The 27,745-nt window shown below is 40.2% G+C and overlaps 2 protein-coding genes across 2 annotated transcripts; both read left to right on the top strand.

Annotated features, from left to right (window-relative positions):
• The first annotated feature begins 6,875 nt into the window (after positions 1 to 6,875).
• LOC124274198 (sodium-dependent glucose transporter 1-like) lies at positions 6,876 to 10,580 on the top strand. The gene is made up of 3 exons (XM_046709505.1): positions 6,876 to 6,954; positions 8,812 to 9,097; positions 9,622 to 10,580. Exons 1-3 carry the CDS (start codon positions 6,898 to 6,900, stop codon positions 10,578 to 10,580), a joined length of 1,302 nt encoding a protein of 433 aa, XP_046565461.1. The 5' UTR covers positions 6,876 to 6,897.
• A 9,170-nt stretch (positions 10,581 to 19,750) lies between these two features.
• LOC124274197 lies at positions 19,751 to 22,485 on the top strand. Its single transcript, XM_046709504.1, has 3 exons — positions 19,751 to 19,768; positions 20,239 to 21,234; positions 22,334 to 22,485. The coding sequence occupies exons 2-3, from the start codon at positions 20,298 to 20,300 to the stop codon at positions 22,483 to 22,485; spliced, it is 1,089 nt and encodes a 362-aa protein (XP_046565460.1). The 5' UTR covers positions 19,751 to 19,768; positions 20,239 to 20,297.
• Positions 22,486 to 27,745: the final 5,260 nt, after the last annotated feature.

The raw sequence follows: 27,745 nt of genomic DNA, 5'->3' as shown, positions 1-27,745 counted from the left end.
AATATTGGTGTAAAATAATTATTATGCCTGAACATCGTTTACTTAAAAAAAGCTTTCAATATGCTTTTACATCTTGATTATCTTGGAAAGAATAACTGGACATCCCATATTCGCACCTTACTATTTAGATATGGTTTTGGTTGTATTTGGTTATCACAGACAGTTGGCAATGCAAATATGTTTATTAAACAGTTTCGTATGCGGGCTATTGATATGTTTAAGCAGGAATGGCATTCAACTATTAATGAAAGTTCTAGATACGATTCATATCGTCAGTTTAAGTCGTTGCTTGAGCCAGAGTGTTATCTTGCTCACCTTCAATACAGAAATATTCGCAATGCTTTTATACGGTTTAGATTAGGCCTTAATGATTTATTAATTAACCGTGGAAGATATGTTTCAATGAAAAAAAACAAAGATTATGTCCATTCTGTTTTATTATTGAAGACGAATTCCATTTTATGTTTATTTGTCCTGTATATGAAAATCTAAGAAATAAGTATCTACCGCAACTGTCTTTATCTCAAATCAATGTTAATCTATTGTCTTCCTTACTTTCCTGCAAAGAACCTCCAAAACTACACAAAGTTGCTCTATTTATCTACAATGCATTTTTGTTAAGAAAAGAATTGATTAGTTAGAAAATTGATTATATATGCCATTGTCAAGATGTATCTCTTTTGTATATGGGCCTATGGCCTTTCATACAATAAAGAATTGAATTGATTTGAATTGAATAGCATGCTTGCTAAGATTCATGAATATATTTAGCAATAGAGTATATTTGTTATAATAAAGCAAACACATAACTCATGAATTCATCTTCAAAACAGGAATTGCCCCTTGATTTGCAATATGTAAGTAACCTTTTTTTCAATTCCAATACATATAATTTCAAAAGCAATCTTATAATTAGCACATCTTAACTTAGAGACAACAATCCTTAAGTGTGTCGGAATATCTTTCTACATTTCAAATAGTCTCATATTCTTTACAGATTACACCCTCTGGATAGTCATTAACTGAAGAACACCATGACTGTATTAAATTATATATACTTTACATTCCCAATTTCTTGGCTTAGACAACATAACCAAAACCATACCTAAAGAGTATTTGCCTAACTTTTGATGCCCAAAACATCTATCGTATAAACGTAAAATTTAACATTTAACGTTCGGTAACACTTGTGCGGAAAACTGTTTAGGGGACGTAGAGTTTAAGTCCACACCAGTATGTAATTACCCATGGCATATAAACATATCTTACACGGTGTCTGACATACACACCAAGAACTATACCATTAAATGTTGTTCTCTTCTTCTAAGGTAGCCTATTGTTTACAAAAACTAAGTTAGAGGGCCTCTATTAATTTCCCCATATTTCCCATAGGCACTATCGTCGAATATTTTTTTAATAAATCAGATCATGAGATGTTACCAATATAGCTTTGAAAAATCATATAGAGATATAATAGCTTTATTAGCTTCAGGTGTTGTGTGGAATTTGTTCTGTACAAGTTTGAAGACAAGTCCTAGATACCTATAAAATGACGCAGTTTCAAATTATTTACATAATAATTGGCGTAGGGGCACCATTTCTAAAGATTGTTTTTGTTTTCTATTTGAATTAACTTTCATTCCTGCATCATTACAAAGTTTTACAGAACATTTAGCTTCTTTAGTAGTTAATTACAAGTGTCGGAAATAGTAAACATATCATCAGCAAACATTAGTGCAAAGGACTCATTCATGAAAATCCCTAGCCCCTCTTCCTTTTCCACTGTCCTATAAAATTCATAAATAAATATGATGATTTAAAATGCAGTATGTACTGATTGTGATTTCGGGTTCAAATATATTCCCACCGTGACTGGAGACCAGCCACAAGGAGACGATTCTACACTGAGTAGAAGCATTTCTGAGTGTGCTGGCAGTCACGATGGATGACGTCTTGCTGTAATCAGGGGAACCTGTCTTCCCGCTATGTGGTGGAACGCCGTCGGCCACCTGCATGTCGCTGGGCAACTGACCAAAACACATTGTATCAACTGAGCGCATTGCTGATCACACTGAGGGTGACGCCAAAGACGTTTACAACGTGACGTTGCCGTAGCCCAGTTTCAAGCATGTGTCTGAATGAGCCTAAGTCCGCGGTCATCAAGTGACGTGGACGGAGCATTCAGTTGATATGCTCTCTGACAATGATTGCCAAATCATTGTTTTGCGGGATAATCACTATTTATTTAAATATTTGTTAATCTTTCTTTTAACTCAGCAAAACTCCAGCTTAAATAACAAACTTTGAGTACTATATTACATTCACGTTAGTATTAGTCATGCCAAGATTATTGTGGTTTTAAGCAAATATTTCAGGATCTTTGAAACCCTTTGATATATCGTTTTCAACACCAGTGTTTCATTATTTCATTAGTGACAGAATTAATACATAATGCATACATCAAAACCTATTTGCAAGGTTTATTTTCTAAAAACAGTGTATATACTGAACCGCAAAAGATAGGCCACGCCGACAGAGGTTTCTTAAAACACACACTTTAACTCCCTCTAAGGAACAATCAAAAAGGAGGATTGTGTTCAAACTTGATAATTATGGTTAACACATTTTCGGGAATCACATTCTGAGTTCACACAAACAAAATAACCAAACATGGTATTATTAAGACACCTCAAAGTCAGTATCGTGTGTGGCCTCAATGGGTATCGGCGACGGCATTGCATCACCTGTAAATGGAATGAATTAGCCGGTTCCTGAAGGTCATAGGCACTTGGGTCCATACTCTGCAAAATGCCTGATCGAGTGTCATACAGAACATTTTACCAAGTCTGCCTTTTTAGGTGCGTTTGGTCGATATACTTTCTCATCAGAAAGCACACTGATGTTGGTAATAACTGTCAATTTGGATTGAAAAACATGTCAACAAAACGGTACAATCATAATAAAAAACCCACCTTGTAAGCACCAAATTTTGCATTTGATTTTGAAAAGTTGCTTTTCTTTTGCGGTTGAGTTTATTTCTCTTTTTTCTGTCCAAAACGAGATTGTACGATGACAAGTAAATGGGCGATTATGCAAAGCCAGTCAGTGTTGCTTTAGGAGTCTGTGGTGAGAAATGTTACGTCCAGAACATGTAGATGTTATCTAAAAGCAACATATGAACAATTTAGGACGTTTGGACGTGTAAAATCTGGAATATCCATTGTTATTTAAAGGTTATTTGATACTGAGTCACGTTAAACCGAGACAACAGACCGACAAGTGAAATTCTATTTTCCTCACTGTAGTTGCTATCTTCATCGGTCTCTAGAGAGCACAGTGAAATTTTGTATTATGTATCTCAAAGGTTTTGCTGATCATTTTCTGTTCTATGGTGCATGTTAAAAGTATCACCGTTTGGTCATGTTCGCGAATCGCCGAAGACCCTGGTTCGATTCCCCACATGGGTACAATGTGTGAAGCCCATTTCTGGTGTCCCCCGCCGTGATATTGCTGGAATATTGCTAAAAGCGGCGTAAAACTAAACTCAGTCAGTCAGTCAGAAATGTTCACGAATGTCAGATGTAACCGAGGTAGCTGATGGAAGCGTTAGTAAAATCTGCCAACAACCCCCACTCGCTGGCTTTCCGAGGCCGAAAGAGCAAATCCACTTTTGTTATCAGCTGGGTCTTCTGCTGTTTATAGTTATAAGTGACCTGTTTATAGGTGTTATGTTTATAGGTGTTATGTTTATGGGTGTATATTTGCTTGCTCTGAAGTTCAGAAGTTCAGTTGCGACAGCGTGATAGTAAGAGTGTAATGAATACGCGCACTGACCATTGAAATATCTTACTTGCTGTGGATTCACACAGTCAGTTCCGACAGCCTGATACAAACAGAGTAATGGATATTAATATGGGCTATAGAAAATACACCACCCTATCGCCTCATGTCAACATTTCAACGCTGCAACCGTTGAAATATAAGCTGACATGGCGCAAGAGCAGTATCTGCTAACACCTTACTGTTGATCATGACTTGTCAGGCACCTCTATCGGCACACAATGCGATAAAAGGTGACGTAATGTTATGTCATGACTGTCTCGCACCATCGCTTCTCCCGACAACAGCTGTCGACAGTGACAGTTGGGTTCGCGCCAGTTGTCAAACGGACAAATAGAATTACAGTGGACTCTCTCTTATCCGACATTCCCTGTAAACCGAGATGTATATTTGGTCTTGAATTTGTCCCTACATAATATCATATAAGAAACTCCCTTTAATCCGACATACCCTCTATTCCGAATTCTGACACTCAAATCCGGTCGCAAAACATGTTCTTGATGCAAATTGACTCTCTCTAAACCGACATTGTAATTTCACAATCAGTGAATACATGGGCGAGAGGTGGCCTACCAAGGATAAATAGGATTGACAGTTAATTACTTGCTAATTACTTCTTCAAAGGATTCATAGATTGTTGAAATCACATGTTAAGTGCTTGTTATGATTCACTGACATTGACTTTGACACTGAGATCATCTCAATTTAGCATGAGTATTGCCAGTGCCACAACACAAATTATATTATAATAAGAAGCCATAGTCAGTTACTGCACTACAGTTCAATGGCTACCCCGCCTCCTACTAGAGGAAGGACTGAGTTAACTCTAGATAAAACTCTATATGAACACACGTTTCGATTTATCTACTGGTGGACTGAAGTTTTCTAGATTCATCATGAGCTCGGTAGCAATGTAAATATGCTGAGTCAATAAGGTCCTTGGTAAGTTTTCTATATGTTGTTGAAAATAGATTACTGGAAACGTTTGTTTTGTTGTTTGAGACAGACTTACGTTATAATCCATTCCATGTGAATCAGAGTAAACAATTCTCATCATTTGGCTGTAGTCACTTTCCAAAGCCACAAGTGTCATTATCCAAACCATACGACACAATCCTTTGTATCTAACCCAGGACCATAAGAATTCAAAGCTAATGAATGACGCATTTCCCATTACTGTAGCCATTACTACTTTCGATATCTACGTGACAGATACAAATAGCTAGATTGTATTAAAGCCAAGGAGCCCTTATCGCTGCTCGTACCTATATTTGTGAATTTGTTTTTGTATCAATTCCGTGAAACGGCTATCAATATATTTAATCAATATTGGCATTCAGTGTTAGATAATAGGTCACGATATGATCCCTATAGAATGTTTGATACCCTACTCCAACTCGAAAAGTACCTATCACACTTAACGTCCAAAAGGTTAAGATATTCGTTCATACGACTTATATAATATGATTAATGAAGGAACACGTATGTCCATCGACAGATATAAATGAATTTGCCTATTGTGTAAATTATCTATTGAAAACGAATTTCATTTTTTATTTGTCTGTCCATCTTACATAGATTTACGTAAACTATATATTCCTAATTATTACCGCTCCAAGTCACGTACTGTAGCATTTAAACAAATCCTGTCTACTTGTGACAACTGTATCAGCTAAAACTATCACAATACATCTACAATGCAATGTCTAAGCGTGATACTCTGTTTAAATTATCTCTGTATTCAAGCTGTATGTGATTGTACAATGCATGTAACTCCAGTGTATATGTAAATACAATAAACACCTTTGACTTGACTTTGACCAGACAATCCAGTGATCAACAGCATGAGCATCGATCTACGCAATTGGGATACGATGACATGTGTCAACCAAGTCAGCGAGCCTGACCACCCGATCCCGTGAGTCGCCTCTTACGGTTACTGAAGATCAATATACCCGGATCTTCACGGGTCAGACCAGACAAGTACATGCTGACACGGTATCATTCCTTGTTGAGTACAAGAAACGATAATTACGACACTATGTATTATTTATATATAACAGTCATAATAGCAGAAAACCTTCCTTCAAATGTAAAATTATAGAAGCTCTGAACAGCTCTTCGATAAATACTTCTGCTAAAGCTACATCTTAACACATTTTGTAAATGTATGGCAAGTGATTGAAAGGAGTTCATTTGAAAATTCAGTTCTCTATCAACATAAGTGTAGGCCATCGGCCCATAGCCACATAGGTTACATTGTACATGGCAAACCATGGTGTGTACAGTACAGATTAATAATGTTAACATCTTAGATATATTGCATGACAAATAAAGTTAGCTAACGTATTGATGAGTATATAATCTGATGATCACATGAGGAATTTAGCTATACATGGATTGGTGCAATAGGTTTTAGGTAAATGGTTCAAGCGGAGCTATTTAATTTTGGAACACACGAGAAGAAAATGGTATTCATCCTCAATGTGACCTTCATCGCGTTGTAAACATAATCTATCATTTCTATTTATATTATAATACTTGCAAGATTGGATATGTAACTGATGTAAAAAAAACATCTAAACTGAGCGAGGGCTACTCTAAACTTAATGTTAATTAAATTTAAATACAATTCCCTGGAAAATTATATTTTGAAGTAAGCACACGCCATAGATTTGCTGCCATTTCAAAGTAAACTATACCAATTCTGTTCATGAATACATTTAAGCCGAATGAGTTTATTTATCATGCTATGAAACTAAGGTGTATAAATTTTATAACGCCCCAGAGGCTGGTGTTAAGTCATGGTTTTACGCTTGAATGACTACATGTTTATTCAGAGGTGAAGATGTTACATATATTACGTGCATAATTCATGTTCCGTTCAATGTGTTTCCAAAACTGCAAAGTGAAACCGATTTACATAAAGTTGCCCAACCAGAGTTAATTTATGCAAAGAAAAGGGCGTGGCTGTGCTGGGATAACGTGTCTGCCAGACAATTCAAAAGTCAAAACAAACAGTAGTTTACATTCAGGGGACAACTGTGCTTTACCACTATGCCTTCAAGAACTATCACCCAAGGTATTATATTCAGCTTGCAGGCAGCATCCGTTGTAAGTGCATTTACTTTTTCAAGCGATAGAAAGAAAGGAAGAATCCCTTCCAACAACGTAGTGCTTTCATGAAAACATATGTTTGTACTGATGAACTTGTATCTTTATACCTCAACATTTCAGACCTTTGAAGCATTTGCAGGGCGATGGGGCAGCCTAGTGGTTAAGACGTTCGCTCGTCACGCTGACGACACGGGTTCGATTCCCCACATGGGCACAATGTGTGTAGCCCGTTTCTGGTGTCCCCCGCCTCGATGGCCAGTCCATGACGTTGATTCCAGCGTTTTGAAGGAAATTTCGTGTCAACATCGCGGTATGCGGCCGAGCATTATCATGCTGGAACTGTAGACCTGGGCCATGAGCCGCTATGAAAGGAACGAGTTCAGGGGTGAGCACCTGGTCGCGGTAAGCAGCAGCTGTGAGGTTTCCACGGATGACCAGAAGTCGGGAACGGTTGTTCTCACAGAAAGCACCCCACACCATGCAACTTCCACCCCTGAATCTGTCGACTTCCTGTACACAACATTGGGCATACCGTTCACGACGTCGTCTCCAGACTCTATGCCTGCTGTCCGCGAATCTGAGGGTAAACCTGGATTCATCGCTAAAGACGACTCGATTCCAGTCTCTCTGGGTCCATCGGAGGTGACGTTGGGCCCACAGCAGACGTTGACGTTGATGAAACGGCGTCAATATTGGCCCATGATATGGACGTGGAGAATGGAGATTGGCAGCCCGCAACCGATTTCGAATGGTCTGTGAGGACAGTCGACCTCTAAACATCTCAGCCCTGGTTCTTGTAGCCGGCAGAAATCTGTCACGTAAGTGACGTAGGACGATTTGACGGTCTTCTGCTCGTGACGTTACACGTGGACGACCCGACCTTGGGCGATCAGAAGTGGTGCCAGTTTGTTGTAGACGACCTCGCAAGTCATACACAGTACGACGGCTGCATCCCATTGCTCTTGCGACGTCAATAACTGATCTTCCCGCTTGCAACATGCCAACGGCACGTTCACGTTGCACATTTGACAATCGTGGCATTTCAAGTACCGCTAGAACTGTGGTTTAAAAGTGTGTGTTTTCAATTCTTGAGGCCAATGCAAACACGTGCATATGAAGAAAACTTCGATGCGAAGATCACGTGATCGACTGCACGTGCAAAACCTGATTTGGCACTAACGTCATTTGCACGACGAATGGATGGGTTTGAGTGGGTTTTGCTAACGTTTTTCTAGAGTCGAAAGATGGGGATCCCATTTCGGATACATAGATGTATCATCAGAGAAAAATTATTCATTATTTTTCAAATTACATTTTGTGAAGTTTCTTTTTTGACTCAGTATATAATGATTACTCGTAACTATCATTTAGATTCCTTTCTTTCATCTGTGTTTCATTTCCCATCACATTCTGATATAATGTAAGGGGCGGTGAGGTAACCTTGGCTCGTCACGCCGAAGACCCGGGTTTGATTCCCCACATGGGTACAATGTGTGATGTCCATTTCTGGTGACCCCCGTCGTGATATTACTGGAATATTGCTAAAAGCGGCGTAAAACCATACTCACTCACTGATATAATGTAAACGGCTATATTATGTCTTGTTTCTGGAAACTATGTCAGAATTTTAAGAGGCACTTTACATTTTGACGTCCGTACTTTGAGCTTTCTTTTCCAAGAATTTGCGTGCAGTTACGTATTTCTACCTGATTTCTATTGAATCTGTGATATTTTCCCTTGTCAGCTTTCACTGAAAACGAAATTAATTGTGTCACCTAGATACTTCTGATGAAATGTTGAATCGTGCTTCACCCACTCGCCAACATTATCTGATCAGTTTCTTTTTCATTTCAGGGATTTGTATTCAGCGTGTTCGGTCCGAGCCTGCCTGACCTGCAGTGTTTGTTCAATACAAGCCTCAAAGCCTTGAGCCTTCTGTTTGTCTTACTGTCTCTCGGTTTAGTCTTTGGACAAAGTATCTCTGGGTGTCTGATCAAGAGGTTCTCTCCCTATCTGCTCATGTTTATTGCCGTTATTCTACAAAGTGGAAGTTACATACTACTGCCTCTGCCCAAGGAAGTCTATGCAGCAACTGTGGTTATAACCCTGATTGGAATATCTTCTGGACTGGGCATATGTGGTGAGACCTTGACCTTCATACCCATACAACCAAGATTGCTACAAGTTCATTCTGTATTTATATAAACCTATGAACTATATGTCATTTGGTTGTCATCGGAGTGTGGCAAACTGATTACAAAACTTATGCAAGTTTTGCTTGAATTCGTAACACCTTGTTAAAGATATCCTAAAACCCACACTACTAGATTGTATGTAACCCCATCGTTCCACAAGCACAAAGTGCACTCAACCACGTCTTTAAAATATATCTGATGATGATAGCTTGTCTCAAGAATATGTCTAAGTACGTTTTATATCACAGATAAACATTTATACCTTAGTCATATAAAGGATAGAAAAGACGAAATAGCATTATTATTATCTTCCTTTACTCAAATACTAGCAGTCGCTCTATGAAGATATAATCGGAATGAGTATAACGTTAAAATATTTAAAGAACTGTGTATACATATGAGAACACGTGATCCTTTCTAACAATGTCAGGATAGTGTGATTGTCTGATCCGAAGTCAATCTTTTGCAGTTATCTTGCACATGACGAACGTCGTGTGGCCTGGCAATGTTCGCATCACCCATCTGCTGTTCAGCGTGGCCTCGGCAGGGTGCGTGCTTGGTCCCCTCTTGTTAACCCCTTTCCTTAGCGATGGCACAGTCACCTGGAAGAATCAAACTAACTTCGTACATTCGCTACCACACTTAAATTCCTATTGTCTCGATATGGATAACGAAACCCATGTCGATGGGAGCATCCATGCATGTTTAAACTGTCAAAATGTCTTCACAATGATACAATTTGCATTTTTGCTGTTGGGTTTATTTGGAGTTCCTTCTATCGTTGGTCAGTTGACGTTCTTCATTAAACTGAAGCTCGAGGAGGTTACTGGTGAATACTCCACCATAAATAATGAGACGACAAAACTAAACAAACCAAAAGCCCCATATTTAGTTCTGATGTTCCTATTCCTCCTTCAAAGTCAAGGATTCCCTTCGGGGTTTTCGGCACTTTTATCAACTTTTGGTGTCCAGAGTTCACATCTCAGTCTAAGCGAAATGTCTCTTATGACGTCATTCTTCTGGCTGGTATTTACCGCGGGCCGCCTTCTGTCAGCATTCCTGTCGGGAAGAATAACACAGACAAATATCCTCAATGTGTGCATGGTAGGAAATGTCATCGGCACAGTTGTACTGTGTGGAAGCTTTTACTGGGGTCGAATATCGCTGTGGAGTACCTGTGTGTTTTATGGATTGTGTTCGGCACCGATATTACCTGCAGGTATAGGCTGGTCAAGACATGTCATCCAAGTCACACCGAACATCGAGGCTTCTTATATGGTTTCAATGTCTAGTGGATTAGTGATGCCATACATCTGCGGATTTCTCATGGATACATTTGGACCTTATTCTTTTATATATTTTTTCATCGCATTTTGCGTTTATAATTGCTTCATTTATATATCTGTGCACCTGTATATAAAAATGTGATTGTTTGCAAAATGTAAACATATTATTAATGTAACACATATTATATTTGGCATTAAACTTTCTCAGTAAGGTACAGATTCTAGTACTTTGGTTGGGATGAGTTGGGTTGGACTTCCACAATTATGGAAGTCGGACAACTGGTAATCTAAACCACGGACGTCGTGTACCCCTCTGACAAGTGTAAACTGGCACGGCTCCCACTACCAGGTACTATGAATGCACAATGCCATTCAGAAAGTAGGTCTTGTGTTACGAAGTATTAGACCTAAAGCGTTCAGACGAGGTTGATCATAATGATTAAATTCTGCTTACAGTATTTTAGTTTCAGATTATAATACAAAAAGTTGTCTTGCTTTGACTGTGAGTGTCAAGGATAAACTATATAGCTAGACACTCCGATGTCTGGTGGTACTTTTACCCATATCACGTTCTGTAGTGTTGGCATTGGCTCGTATACACTAACATAGCTTAGTTCGGAACTCAGCCAACATATTTGTAAATGACAGTCAAAAGGGTTGGCAGTGGCTCATTTATAACATAAAATGGTCATGATTGGGACATATTGGAACATTGTTGAATAACTATGTCAGGCATGAACCGCATCACTTCCGTGTAGACTAGACCCATAATTATATAATGGCTGCTGCTGAAGGTATATGTGGCCAGCTATCTGATGCCCTAATATATTTCACTAACGTAACGTATTTACTCCTGTAACTACGACGGTGACTAGAATGGATATACCAGGTATAAATATAAGCCAACAATGCGTTTTACTGTATATTCATCAATTATCAATCTCACAAGCAGTCAACGGTCAGAATTGTATATTGTTCTCTCTTGTAAGTATCCATCCAAATACATGGCTCAGGAGTCGAAGGCACTGCAATTCGTTGTGCAGAGTTGTATCTCTTTGGCGTGCCAGGACTCTGTGATCCCGATTCGCTCAGTTTGTTTCAGGTTTTGGTGTCAGCACAATAGCCATGATAGTAGGTTGCACCCAAGTGGTAGCGTAATGTATATACTGATACACCTGAAATTATTATCAAAGCGTCTGTATGCTCACGTACTCACGCACACACTCGCTCACACACTCTACAATGATGTTTAATGTGCAACCCTGAATGCACTCTGCAACTGTTTCAAAGGCTTGTGTATTAATGATTAATGATATTAATTATTCTAATTCATCTTTTAGAGTTCAACAGGAACATGAGAGGAAGGTTTGTCCTATGTAATTCACATGTTTTACTATGTGTTCAGTACTTTTCACAGGGTAAAATGTGTTGAATTGATACTAGGGTACTGAGACCCTACAGGGTCCAGATTAGTTTCAGCTGCAAAACCAATTTCAGATTTAACCAACTTATTAAAACCAACTTTGAGCCCAGTAAATAGAAAACCCCATTAATTGATGCACTTGCAACAACAAGTGGTGGTGTGTGGACCTGTGCGTAGAGCTCCGGTCTCGAATCAGTTGAAGTTAAGCAACGTGGAGCTCGGACAGTCCTTGGATGGGTGACCGTGTTGACTTGACTCATGAGAGTTTCTAGGACTTCAGTCCTGTCCCAAAACGAAGCACTTGTGATACATGTGGTCTCACCTTAGGCCAGTGAGTTATTATGTTCAAAAATCGCCTCTGTTCACCCAGCAGAAAATGGGTACCCGGTTGGATAAAGTCATGTGACTATAACCTTCTTGCGCCTAACAGGCAGCTTGGGTTATCCGGGTTAATAATAATCAGATCGTCCAGTGAGCAACTAGTCAGAAGAATTATTATTATTATTCAATATATTTCCATTGCAGACAACAGCATATAATTATTTTCGAAGCATTATGTGAGACGAGCCTCCCATACCTCCACGACTACATTCATTTGTATGCCTGATTAAAAATCCAAATGTATTGTCAGGTATGTTTTGTATAGTTTGCTCTAGAACTCACATCTACACGTATCCAGCCATTATACAAAAAAATCTCATATAATTTTATTCATAACCATAGCTTATTATACTATCATGCTTATCATTAACACTGACGCGTTTATAATTTATGTTCAACGCCATATGAAGCTTGAATTTCACAATGCATTAACCTAATTCCATTTAATGAATAGATGTTATCACGAGTGTGTAAGGAAAATGGATATCCTGTATTGTAGGGGAGCGGTTGTCGCTACCCCGGCTGTTGTTTAAGATATGGGAGCAATTAAAGTGTAGAAGTCACTACAACATCTGTTGGAACCGGCCTTTACATACCGTTCACCCACATACGTTTCCCCCTGCCTCGACAGGTCAATCACATTCTGTCTCACACGTTTAATTGTTTGCATGTTAGATCATCGAGTCAAATAATCCAATAGGTGGCGTAGCTTTCACTCATACCCACAAATATCACACTGGCAATAATAATAATAATAATAATAATTACATTGGCAAGATTCAGGAAAAGCATGCTAAATATGCGGCCCTCGCCTTTAAAATGTCTCGCTTGTATCCCAAGTACACTGTCGTCAGGCTCCCCATTGTTCTCGGTGCCCTTGGTTTGGTACCTCCTGATGTCTTGGCGCAGATCAGGAGAGTGCCCGGGTTTTCCACCGGGCGCACAGCCCTTCTGACACGCTGGGTAATGCAGAATGCTGCAGTGTTGGGGAGCCTTCATATTCTCCGGAAAGTTCTTGGTGGGTTCGACTAGGCAGTGTTTCCTGGGGGAAGTCCCATTCGCTGTCTGGGCTGTGTGTAGAGTGGGCGAGGGCCCTGAGCTGATGATGAGCCTTACCAGCCTGACTGTGCCAGGATCACCCGAACCCTCTCAGCTGCATTTTCATCTTTAATCTGTAAAACATAATAATAATGATAAAATCAGGGAGGAATTCGAGATTAAATGTTTGCTCGGCGGAGGCTTACCCGACAAGTAAGCGTATCGATTGGCCTAATAAGTGCTATGCGAAGCGTTGTATACCGATCTGTTAACATGTACCTAGAAGAGTTCAAATATCAACACCGTTTAGCATTACGATCATTATATTCTGAATTGCTACCATATATTGTCATATGAAAGTATTCACTCATATAACTTGCATTACAGGTAATAAAAATATAGTTAGATTCTTTGTTGAGCGGGGAGAGTATGGCATATACCTCTGTCGAATCCCCCCATATGTTACCTTTAACCATAGCTAAGGAACTTATCGAAACTTCAATTTAACTTACCCTCCGGATACATTGACTCCCAAGGAATATTAAATGGCAAATGCAAATGCAAAAAGAACGATAAAACTGTAGTTTATTCAGAGAAGCATTCATGGCAAACATTTACTCGTTATGTAATGCTGATAACTTTGGTCATATGACGTCAATAGGTGCGGTCGTTTTCAAGACTCTGGCTTACAACCCTCCAAGAAATCACATAGGTATTCAATAACCGAGCGTTGTGCTCCGCCACCTGCTATAACATTACTAATCCCCAACCTCATTGACTGTATCAGACGTTGAGGCATTGCGTTCCATTCTTTATAGAAAGCTTGCTCCGATACATCAAGATATTGTACTGGATGATGTCTCTGGCGTCATGTCTCAAACATGACAGAGACCTGGACCTGGTAGAGTTGCTACTGCCTCTTGACGTATGGAATGACAAACGGCTCGTGCAGATGCCCAGCCATCAGTAATGAACAAAAGAAATGGACTTTCCGCATACCAGTGTCATCTTTGGACTTTCCGCATACCAGTGTCATCTTTGAGCAAGTGTCAGTTGAGGTTGCCGCATATTTGCTTATAAATAACGAAATCAACTGATTTTCCAAGTTATCCATCTGTAATTATAGTTTACTGAAACGTAATATGTTTAAGTAACGTTTACACTTATTGCCTATGATGCTCGCCTTTGATCGTAGCATATCTAAAGTAGCCCAAAGCGTCAAAATACAAAATACATACAAACAAACATAATAATTATATGAATATAAATGGCTACATAGGGTTATAGATGGGAAATACCATAAACGTACCACCCAAGGCAGGAAGCGTCTGAAGAAGTAGACAATAGTTTTTCACTGTTTTCTGAACGTTGTTTTCGCAGGGTTGAAGATATTTTATTAGTTCTGGCAGTACATAACTTATACCTGTTGTTTCCATTTCATATATGTAACTTTTCTTTATTGATAGAGTATTCATGCTATCAATGCAGTTTTCTTTATTGATAGAGTATCCATGCTACCAATGCAGTTTTCTTTATTGATAGAGTATTCATGCTGTCAATGCAGTTTTCTTTGACAATGTTTCACTGTAGTTATTCTCTAATCGTCACATATAAGATGGCCGAATTGTAAGCGAAATGTTCACCTCCTAGTGAGGTGAGGTGAAATTGGGTTTAACGTCGTGCTTGAGAATATTTCGCTCATATGACGACGTGCATGCGTGTGTATGTGTATGTGTGGCTGCTTGTACTAGCCCAGACTTAAGCTGGTTTTATAGTGCTAGCCCACTGAGATGCCATGCCGCAGTGAAGCATGAATACCCCACTCAGACACATTATACTGACTCCGAGCCGACCAGTCCTTGTTGTACCGGTTAATGCCGAGCGCCAGGCAGGACCAACAAGTACCATATTTTAACGTCTTTGGGTATGACGCGGTCGGGGATCGAACCCGCGACCTTCCGCTCTCCGGGCGGATGCTCTAACCACTACATCACGGAGGCGGTCTCACCTCCTAGTGCCCACATTAACAAAATATACTATATTCTATTGTGTGCTCATGAAATAAAATTTTGTTTGAAATTCAACTGGCTCTTTTTCCACGTTTTATCAAGATGATCATTTTTCAAGGTAGCAGTATTCCATATCTTTGATTCCGATGATTACCCAGCCGCACTCTCCATACAGAGAAGGCATTGCAAACAAGCGTGAGAACATTGCAAACACGGGCAAGAACAATGCAACCAAGGTGAGAGCAATGCAAACAAGCGTGAGAACATTGCAAACACGGGCAAGAACAATGCAACCAAGGTGAGAGCAATGCAAACATGGGTGAGAACATTGCAAACACGGGCAAGAACAATGCAACCAAGGTGAGAGCAATGCAAACATGGGTGAGAACATTGCAAACACGGGCAAGAACAATGCAACCAAGGTGAGAGCAATGCAAACATGTGAGAACATTGCAAACACGGGCAAGAACAATGCAACCAAGGTGAGAGCACAAACATGGGTGAGAACAAAACACGGGCAAGAACAATGCAAACCAAGGTACAATGCAAACATGGGTGAGAACATTGCAAATATGGGTGAGAACAGTGCCAACAAGCGTGAGAACAAGTACAAGATTACTGCATACATATTGCGACAGCCACACAATTCTGTTGGCGTGGTTGCGTGCATGCGTGTGTGAATGTGTAGGTGCGTGTGTCTGTGGCTGTTTGTATGTATTAGTCCAAACTAATGCCGGATTTACAGTGCGTCTACTGAGATGCCATGTCGCAGTATAGCCTGGCTACTCAACTCAAACACACAGTTCAGACTCCGACCCAACGGACATCTTGTGTGTGAGGGAGCTGTGGATGAAACACCAAACGTGCACCCTTTCAAAAATAGCTATGTGTGTCCCCCAACTTGGAACCTGTTGCAGTTGTACTTCACTTCATAGTTTAAAAAAATGGTTTGCACACGCCGAGGATGGCAGAGAGATCACGTAGAATGGGCGGGGATGGATCTGATACGGCTTAATTACGTTGTATTTTTAAATAAGCTATAACAACAGTCGATTCGTTGTTCCTTCCTCACACTAAAAACTTCGGATACTTCGACAGTAATCTTCCTTCACTCTCATGAACAATGGATTAGACACCGACAGTAATTATCTTCCCTCACTCTCAAGAACAATGGATTAGACACCGACAGTAATTATCTTTCCTCACTTTCAAGAACAATGGATTAGACACCGACAGTAATTATCTTCCCTCACTCTCATGAACAATGGATTAGACACCGACAGTAATTATCTTTCCTCACTCTAAAAAAACAAAGGATTAGACACCGACAGTAATTATCTTCCCTCACTCTCATGAACAATGGATTAGACACCGACAGTAATTATCTTCCCTCACTCTCAAGCACAATGGATTAGACACCTACAGTAATTATCTTTCCTCACTCTCATGAACAATGGATTAGACACCGACAGTAATTATCTTCCCTCACTCTCATGAACAATGGATTAGACACCGACAGTAATTATCTTTCCTCACTCTCAAGAACAATGGATTAGACACCGACAGTAATTATCTTTCCTCACTTTCAAGAACAATGAATTAGACACCGACAGTAATTATCTTCCCTCACTCTCATGAACAATGGATTAGACACCGACAGTAATTATCTTTCCTCACTCTAAAAAAACAAAGGATTAGACACCGACAGTAATTATCTTCCCTCACTCTCATGAACAATGGATTAGACACCGACAGTAATTATCTTCCCTCACTCTCAAGAACAATGGATTAGACACCGACAGTAATTATCTTCCCTCACTCTCAAGAACAATGGATTAGACACCGACAGTAATTATCTTCCCTCACTCTCAAGAACAATGGATTAGACACCGACAGTAATTATCTTCCCTCACTCTCAAGAACAATGGATTAGACACCGACAGTAATTATCTTCCCTCACTCTCAAGAACAATGGATTAGACACCGACAGTAATTATCTTCCCTCACTCTCAAGAACAATGGATCAGACACCGACAGTAATTATCTTCCCTCACTCTCATGAACAATGGATTAGACACCGACAGTAATTATCTTCCCTCACTCTCATGAACAATGGATTAGACACCGACAGTAATTATCTTCCCTCACTCATGAACAATGGATTAGACACCGACAGTAATTATCTTTCCTCACTCTCAAGAACAATGGATTAGACACCGACAGTAATTATCTTCCCTCACTCTCAAGAACAATGGATTAGACACCGACAGTAATTATCTTCCCTCACTCTCAAGAACAATGGATTAGACACCGACAGTAATTATCTTTCCTCACTCTCAAGAACAATGGATTAGACACCGACAGTAATTATCTTCCCTCACTCTTATGAAGAACAATGGATTAGACACCGACAGTAATTATCTTTCCTCACTCTCAAGAACAATGGATTAGACACCGACAGTAATTATCTTCCTCACTCACTGGATTAGACACCGACAGTAATTATCTTTCCTCACTCTCAAGAACAATGGATTAGACACCGACAGTAATTATCTTCCCTCACTCTCAAGAACAATGGATTAGACACCGACAGTAATTATCTTCCCTCACTCTCAAGAACAATGGATTAGACACCGACAGTAATTATCTTCCCTTACTCTCATGAACAATGGATTAGACACCGACAGTAATTATCTTTCCTCACTCTCAAGAACAATGGATTAGACACCGACAGTAATTATCTTTCCTCACTCTCAAGAACAATGGATTAGACACCGACAGTAATTATCTTTCCTCACTCTCAAGAACAATGGATTAGACACCGACAGTAATTATCTTCCCTCACTCTTATGAACAATGGATTAGACACCGACAGTAATTATCTTTCCTCACTCTCAAGAACAATGGATTAGACACCGACAGTAATTATCTTCCCTCACTCTCAAGAACAATGGATTAGACACCGACAGTAATTATCTTCCCTCACTCTCAAGAACAATGGATTAGACACCGACAGTAATTATCTTCCCTCACTCTCAAGAACAATGGATTAGACACCGACAGTAATTATCTTCCCTCACTCTCAAGAACAATGGATTAGACACCGACAGTAATTATCTTCCCTCACTCTCAAGAACAATGGATTAGACACCGACAGTAATTATCTTCCCTCACTCTCAAGAGCAATGGTTTAGACACCGACAGTAATTATCTTCCCTCACTCTCAAGCACAATGGATTAGACATCACCACTGGCCAAACCTCACACTGTAGCACAGTGATAGCTCATATGCGATCTTCTTGTTTTAGACAAACTGCTATAACGCTGTGTATTTTCAAACTGGATGTGATTTCACCTAACTGCATATGTAAGTTAAGTGTGCAGGTGTTTTCCTATTTCACCTTCACAGCAGTGTTATGGTAGACATTTCCAAAGTTGACGGTAGTGGCAACAAATCCGATATACATGTAATACCCATGTTGACTTTTTCTGTTATCCCCGTGCCATTTTTAGCGGACTTGTTTTGCGTGTGTTCGTGATGGGTGTCTCTGTAGAGCAGAATAATCTCATCTCGAACACCTGGGGTCATCAATGTTTGGTAGTGGTTCATACATGTACGCTTATAAGACCCGTGCAGATCCGGGTTAGAATTGATCTTCAGTAACCCATGTTTGTCGTAAGGCACGACCAAAGGGATCGGGTGATCAGGTTCGCTGACGTGGTTAACTCTTGTCATCGTATCCCAATTGCGTAGATCGATGATAATGCTGTTGATCACTGGATTGTCTGGTCCAGACTCGACTGTTTACAGACCGCCGCCATATAGCTGGAATATTGCGGAGTTCCGACGTACAACTAAACTCACTCACTCAATCAGGTGCATAGATCGGCTCATGTGTCAATCACCGCTCTCTATGTTTTGTTTTAAAATCTTCCCATTCGTCATATGTGTACATATATATTGCTGGAATAGTTTTGAGTGCGGCGTAAAACTAAACTCACTCACTCACATACGCTTATGATGTATTAAGAATCGTAAAATTAATGCTTTTTTATAATTTTGTAGATTTTTCTAATGATTAGGGAAAGAGTGTTCTAGTTTTATATTTTCCTAAATAATCATGTTTTATGTTTCGTGGTGATACATGCCACTTTGTTTAATAGCTCTAAATGAAAGTCGTTCTTAATCCAAGGCCTCCCGATGGGAGTGATCGGACCCAGCCTCCCGGACTTGCAGTGTTTGCTGGGAATAGACCCGAGAGTTTCGAGTTATCTCTTGCTCTCTCAAGGTGTCGGATGTTGTAGTTGTCAGTTTGTGTCGTCACTTTTCTTCACACATATATCTCCATATTTGATCATCTGCTGCTGCCTGATCTTTGATTGTCTGAGCTTCTTCATTCTCCCAGTCAGTGGAAACTTCTACATTGCTGCAGCCGCCATGTTTGTGATGGGGGGGTACGACAGAGGTAGGCTTATGCGGTGAGTACCTATTGTTTCTATGTCACTGATAGTTCTCAAAGCCTCCTACCTAATGATTCATAGTCATGCATACGACATACCTCTGATAGTAAGTGGATGTTGTTTAGAACCGCAGTACGGCGGTGAAAACTATATCCAAAAGGTGGTATCATACTGAAAATAAAGTATACCGTTTAAGGACCCAGTATGGACTACTGCGTTGCTGGAGGTTTTGTCGGAGATGTATCAGATGTTTCTGCAGTACACGCGTAAAGACTCAGTGTTTTGTCTGAAACATTTAGTAAAACCACACATTTCAGAACAGACATTTGTGTCTTTGAAAATCCATGAGAAAATATTTTCTGAACATTTCCGGGAGAAGAATTTCAGATGATCCACCCACAAGACAGTTATAATGTTAAAAAGCTATTAGAATTATGCTGAACTATTTAAGGATACAAATGTATCTAAAACATGGTCATTTCTTGCAGGTTTGTTCCACCTTTCGCATCGGGTATGGGCAGGGAACGAAAGAATAGTTCACCTCGTGATGGCAATAAGTGCTTCAGGGGCTGTGCTGGGGCCTCTACTACTGAACCCTTTTCTTCACGACGGCGTCTTCACAATGGCATACTTTCAAAAACACAACACAACTCTCGAGGATATATTTCATATATATCAAAACCTGTCTAACACAGGTCCTGTGACAACACTCGACAAATACCACATGGACCTTCCTGGAGTGTTACCTGAGAACACCTCTCAGTCTTTGAATGAACTGATTTCTGCTGAAAATTCACTCACTGGGAGTGCACGTTCCACATCATGTTCCGACTTCAGTACACTTATCGAATATCCATACTTTATCACGGGGGTGATAGGTGTACCAGCGATCATCCTTGGGCTCTATTTCTATATCAGACCTGGAACACACTGCCCAAGCAATTCCTACGAGACAGTGGTAGATTCAAGCACTGGAATTACCAACCCTGGAAATCTGTATTTTGTATTGATGTTCCTGTTCCTTCTCTGTAGCCAAGGCATTTCTGTAGCATTTTCGTCTCTCCTCACAACATTTGGTCTGACTAGTTCCCTGAACATCAGCCTGAGCACAATGTCAGTGATGACATCTTTCTTTTGGTTTATTCATTTTATTGGTCGTATGTTAACAGTACTACTCCCAAGAGGGACCAGACAGTTGTACATACTATGCATCTGCCTCGTGGGTACTCTCCTTGGAACACTTACTTTGGCAATGACTGAGTGGCTAGGAACAGCCGTTCTTTGCGCAGCGTGTGCGTTGATTGGCTTATTTACTGGCCCTCTAGTGTCTGCTGGGCTTACGTGGTCGGGTCAAGTCATTGCAGGAACACCAAAAATCACATCCTTCTACGTAGTGGCCATATCTTGTGGATTTGGTGCTCAGTTTCTCTGTGGGTCTGTGATGTATGCTGTTGGACCAAAAGGATTCGTCTCCTTTTGTGCTGGTATTTCTTTAATGATGTTAATACTTTACGTAACTTTATATGCAATTATTCGATCATTTAAGGGGAGTTTGTAACTCATGTAAACAGTTGTCATTTATTGACTAACCATGATTTAACATTTCAGCTAACATCGGGTAAATTACCTGTTGTGTCATCAAGCAGGATACTTATGCTCCAAGCTAAAGGACTAAAGTGTTGTTACAAATTGTGTCATTTGGGTAACCCTGTCACCTCAACCTAAATTCTTTCCTCTCTATCATGGCAACACATGGTGGGACACGAAGAGTGGGCTTCACCACTTTTGACATCACCAGGTTTCAATTCCAGTTTTAGCCATTATGTATTATATACAAATATAAGCAACAAAACCCTTTCCATGATCTACATATTCTAATCATACGAAATATATGATAAAAGCAGAAATCACCATGATCACTGGAGGATCCCAAGTATTTTGACTTTCGACAGATATCAGGCATAACATTCAGTAAGATGCAACAACCACAAAAATACTCTAAATACGCAACCAGGATACCTTCTCATCTGTTTTTATCAACCATAAACATTTACTGGGACTATCAAGTGTGTGAGTAGACTGAACTCTTGAACGGTTTTCAGTAATATCAATAATATCAGTAATATTTTCACTCATATAACTTGCATTACAGGTAATAAAAATATAGTTAGATTCTTTGTTGAGCGGGGAGAGTATGGCATATACCTCTGTCGAATCCCCCCATATGTTACCTTTAACCATAGCTAAGGAACTTATCGAAACTTCAATTTAACTTACCCTCCGGATACATTGACTCCCAAGGAATATTAAATGGCAAATGCAAATGCAAAAAGAACGATAAAACTGTAGTTTATTCAGAGAAGCATTCATGGCAAACATTTACTCGTTATGTAATGCTGATAACTTTGGTCATATGACGTCAATAGGTGCGGTCGTTTTCAAGACTCTGGCTTACAACCCTCCAAGAAATCACATAGGTATTCAATAACCGAGCGCTGTGCTCCGCCACCTGCTATAACATATCTAACCCCCAACCTCATTGACTGTATCAGACGTTGAGGCATTGCGTTCCATTCTTTGTAGAAAGCTTGCTCCGATACATCAAGATATTGTACTGGATGATGTCTCTGGCGTCATGTCTCAAACATGACAGAGACTTGGACCTGGTAGAGTTGCTACTGCCTCTTGACGTAAGGAATGACAAACGGCTCGTGCAGATGCCCAGCCATCAGTAATGAACAAAAGAAATGGACTTTCCGCATACCAGTGTCATCTTTGGACTTTCCGCATACCAGTGTCATCTTTGAGCAAGTGTCAGTTGAGGTTGCCGCATATTAGCTTATAAATAACGAAATCAACTGATTTTCCAAGTTATCCATCTGTAATTATAGTTTACTGAAACGTAATATGTTTTAGTAACGTTTACACTTATTGCCCATGATGCTCGCCTTTGATCGTAGCATATCTAAAGTAGCCCAAAGCGTCAAAATACAAAATACATACAAACAAACATAATAATTATATGAATATAAATGGCTACATAGGGTTATAGATGGGAAATACCATAAACGTACCACCCAAGGCAGGAAGCGTCTGAAGAAGTAGACAATAGTTTTTCACTGTTTTCTGAACGTTGTTTTCGCAGGGTTGAAGATATTTTATTAGTTCTGGCAGTACATAACTTATACCTGTTGTTTCCATTTCATATATGTAACTTTTCTTTATTGATAGAGTATTCATGCTATCAATGCAGTTTTCTTTATTGATAGAGTATCCATGCTACCAATGCAGTTTTCTTTATTGATAGAGTATCCATGCTACCAATGCAGTTTTCTTTATTGATAGAGTATTCATGCTATCAATGCAGTTTTCTTTGACAATGTTTCACTGTAGTTATTCTCCAATCGTCACATATAAGATGGCCGAATTGTAAGCGAATTCTTCACCTCCTAGTGAGGTGAGGTGAAATTGGGTTTAACGTCGTGCTTTAGATTATTTCGCTCATATGACGACGTGCATGCGTGTGTATGTGTATGTGCGGCTGCTTGTACTAGCCCAGACTTATGCTGGTTTTATAGTGCTAGCCCACTGAGATGCCATGCCGCAGTGAAGCATGAATACCCCACTCAGACACATTATACTGACTCCGAGCCGACCAGTCCTTGTTGTACCGGTTAATGCCGAGCGCCAGGCAGAGACCAACAAGTACCATATTTTAACGTCTTTGGGTATGACGCGGTCGGGGATCGAACCCGCGACCTTCCGCTCTCCGGGCGGATGCTCTAACCACTACATCACGGAGGCGGTCTCACCTCCTAGTGCCCACATTAACAAAATATACTATATTCTATTGTGTGCTCATGAAATAAAATTTTGTTTGAAATTCAACTGGCTCTTTTTCCACGTTTTATCAAGATGATCATTTTTCAAGGTAGCAGTATTACATATCTTCGATTCCGATGATTACCCAGCCGCACTCTCCATACAGAGAAGGCATTGCAAACAAGCGTGAGAACATTGCAAACACGGGCAAGAACAATGCAACCAAGGTGAGAGCAATGCAAACAAGCGTGAGAACATTGCAAACACGGGCAAGAACAATGCAACCAAGGTGAGAGCAATGCAAACATGGGTGAGAACATTGCAAACACGGGCAAGAACAATGCAACCAAGGTGAGAGCAATGCAAACATGGGTGAGAACATTGCAAACACGGGCAAGAACAATGCAACCAAGGTGAGAGCAATGCAAACATGGGTGAGAACATTGCAAACACGGGCAAGAACAATGCAACCAAGGTGAGAGCAATGCAAACATGGGTGAGAACATTGCAAACACGGGCAAGAACAATGCAACCAAGGTGAGAGCAATGCAAACATGGGTGAGAACATTGCAAATATGGGTGAGAACAGTGCCAACAAGCGTGAGAACAAGTACAAGATTACTGCATACATATTGCGACAGCCACACAATTCTGTTGGCGTGGTTGCGTGCATGCGTGTGTGAATGTGTAGGTGCGTGTGTCTGTGGCTGTTTGTATGTATTAGTCCAAACTAATGCCGGATTTACAGTGCGTCTACTGAGATGCCATGTCGCAGTATAGCCTGGCTACTCAACTCAAACACACAGTTCAGACTCCGACCCAACGGACATCTTGTGTGTGAGGGAGCTGTGGATGAAACACCAAACGTGCACCCTCTGCCCACTAAGTCTTGCAGGCGGAACACTATACGAAGTCCTGGTGTCTAAACAAAACCCGTCAATCGGACCAAAGCAAATGAACCACCACGATATGAATACTGTCCTTAAACTAATAACAGGGTGTACAATGTGGTTTGTACTGAACTGATTACATCAATCGGTGAATGGATCCCCAGTACCCAGAGGACTGTGTTCATAATATGATTAAATTTACATTATGCATACAAATAAACACGCATCAGCTGTTGCATGGTCTCTTTAAAAATATCGTATAAATATAATATTGTTAACAAATTGAAATTGAATGTGCGTGGTTCAGTACGTAATATTAGATGCTACTGGGGCCGAGGTGTCGTGGTTTGGAACAGTATTGCGAACGAATACATGGGAACATTTCCTCCACTGGGCAGAATATAAGTATCAATGGAACTATGGATGTCTATGCATTATGCAATTATTTTCTTCCACGGCTTTGTAATTGTAAGTACATATTTAGATTATTCTTCTTTCCCATGTCATGTAGAACGGGGATCACAACGCGATTTTAGCGCAATGAAAATTATCCTGCGTTGGAATTGGAACATAGACCTACGATCTTTATAACACTTAGACTGCTTCGTGGAACATGTCTCTGGCTGGTGTAACCCCGTCACCCTGTGGGATTCCAGGTTAGAATAGACAACGAGCAATCTATGCATTTCGTAAGAGACAACAAATGTTTTGGTGGTAGTTCGGTAACTTGGTTGATTGGGCTCATCGTTACCGACGGCGAGACACGTTGCTTGTGGCAGTCACCAGTTTGTCTGATCCTGATTCATTTATTTAGGAGCACCCGTTATGCAGCAGGTATATTTCTTGCCATAACATTATCGGGTGTTGCTCACACCGTTAAATGTTAGTTTCACGATCAATTGAAGGTTTTGAAACCTTACCCCATTTCCATGGCTACAGGACAATCTCCGCACATTTGCAGGACGACACAGGTTAAACATTAGCTCTATGGTTGAAGTACGAATGGACTAAACGCTACTTTCAAAAATAGCTATGTGTGTCCCCCAACTTGGAACCTGTTGCAGTTGTACTTCACTTCATAGTTTAAAAAATGGTTTGCACACGCCGAGGATGGCAGAGAGATCACGTAGAATGGGCGGGGATGGATCTGATACGGCTTAATTACGTTGTATTTTTAAATAAGCTATAACAACAGTCGATTCGTTGTTCCTTCCTCACACTAAAACTTCGGATACTTCGACAGTAATCTTCCTTCACTCTCATGAACAATGGATTAGACACCGACAGTAATTATCTTCCCTCACTCTCAAGAACAATGGATTAGACACCGACAGTAATTATCTTTCCCTCACTCTCAAGAACAATGGATTAGACACCGACAGTAATTATCTTCCCTCACTCTCATGAACAATGGATTAGACACCGACAGTAATTATCTTTCCTCACTCTCAAGAACAATGGATTAGACACCGACAGTAATTATCTTCCCTCACTCTCAAGAACAATGGATTAGACACCGACAGTAATTATCTTCCCTCACTCTCAAGAACAATGGATTAGACACCGACAGTAATTATCTTTCCTCACTCTCAAGAACAATGGATTAGACACCGACAGTAATTATCTTCCCTCCCTCACTCTCAAGAACAATGGATTAGACACCGACAGTAATTATCTTCCCTCTCACTCTCATGAACAATGGATTAGACACCGACAGTAATTATCTTCCCTCACTCTCAACAGAACAATGGATTAGACACCGACAGTAATTATCTTCCCTCACTCTCAAGAACAATGGATTAGACACCGACAGTAATTATCTTCCCTCACTCCAGACACCGACAGTCAATGGATTAGACTCTTCAAGAACAATGGATTAGACACCGACAGTAATTATCTTCCCTCACTCTCAAGAACAATGGATTAGACACCGACAGTAATTATCTTCCCTCACTCACTCTCAAGAACAATGGATTAGACACCGACAGTAATTATCTTCCCTCACTCTCAAGAACAATGGATTAGACACCGACAGTAATTATCTTTCCTCACTCTCAAGAACAATGGATTAGACACCGACAGTAATTATCTTCCCTCACTCTCAAGAACAATGGATTAGACACCGACAGTAATTATCTTCCCTCACTCTCAAGAACAATGGATTAGACACCAGACAGTAATTATCTTCCCTCACTCTCAAGAACAATGGATTAGACACCGACAGTAATTATCTTCCCTCACTCTCAAGAACAATGGATTAGACACCGACAGTAATTATCTTCCCTCACTCTCAAGAACAATGGATTAGACACCGACAGTAATTATCTTCCCTCACTCTCAAGCACAATGGATTAGACATCACCACTGGCCAAACCTCACACTGTAGCACAGTGATAGCTCATATGCGATCTTCTTGTTTTAGACAAACTGCTATAACGCTGTGTATTTTCAAACTGGATGTGATTTCACCTAACTGCATATGTAAGTTAAGTGTGCAGGTGTTTTCCTATTTCACCTTCACAGCAGTGTTATGGTAGACATTTCCAAAGTTGACGGTAGTGGCAACAAATCCGATATACATGTAATACCCATGTTGACTTTTTCTGTTATCCCCGTGCCATTTTTAGCGGACTTGTTTTGCGTGTGTTCGTGATGGGTGTCTCTGTAGAGCAGAATAATCTCATCTCGAACACCTGGGGTCATCAATGTTTGGTAGTGGTTCATACATGTACGCTTATAAGACCCGTGCAGATCCGGGTTAGAATTGATCTTCAGTAACCCATGTTTGTCGTAAGGGGCGACCAAAGGGATCGGGTGATCAGGTTCGCTGACGTGGTTAACTCTTGTCATCGTATCCCAATTGCGTAGATCGATGATAATGCTGTTGATCACTGGATTGTCTGGTCCAGACTCGACTGTTTACAGACCGCCGCCATATAGCTGGAATATTGCGGAGTTCCGACGTACAACTAAACTCACTCACTCAATCAGGTGCATAGATCGGCTCATGTGTCAATCACCGCTCTCTATGTTTTGTTTTAAAATCTTCCCATTCGTCATATGTGTACATATATATTGCTGGAATAGTTTTGAGTGCGGCGTAAAACTAAACTCACTCACTCACATACGCTTATGATGTATTAAGAATCGTAAAATTAATGCTTTTTTATAATTTTGTAGATTTTTCTAATGATTAGGGAAAGAGTGTTCTAGTTTTATATTTTCCTAAATAATCATGTTTTATGTTTCGTGGTGATACATGCCACTTTGTTTAATAGCTCTA

This window comes from Haliotis rubra, unplaced genomic scaffold, assembly GCF_003918875.1.
Source record: "Haliotis rubra isolate DU_JTF1 unplaced genomic scaffold, ASM391887v1 Scf189, whole genome shotgun sequence".
In the NCBI taxonomy this organism is placed as follows: domain Eukaryota; kingdom Metazoa; phylum Mollusca; class Gastropoda; order Lepetellida; family Haliotidae; genus Haliotis; species Haliotis rubra.
Note: the sequence above shows the minus strand (reverse complement) of the source record. Positions and strands in the feature narration are given on the sequence as shown.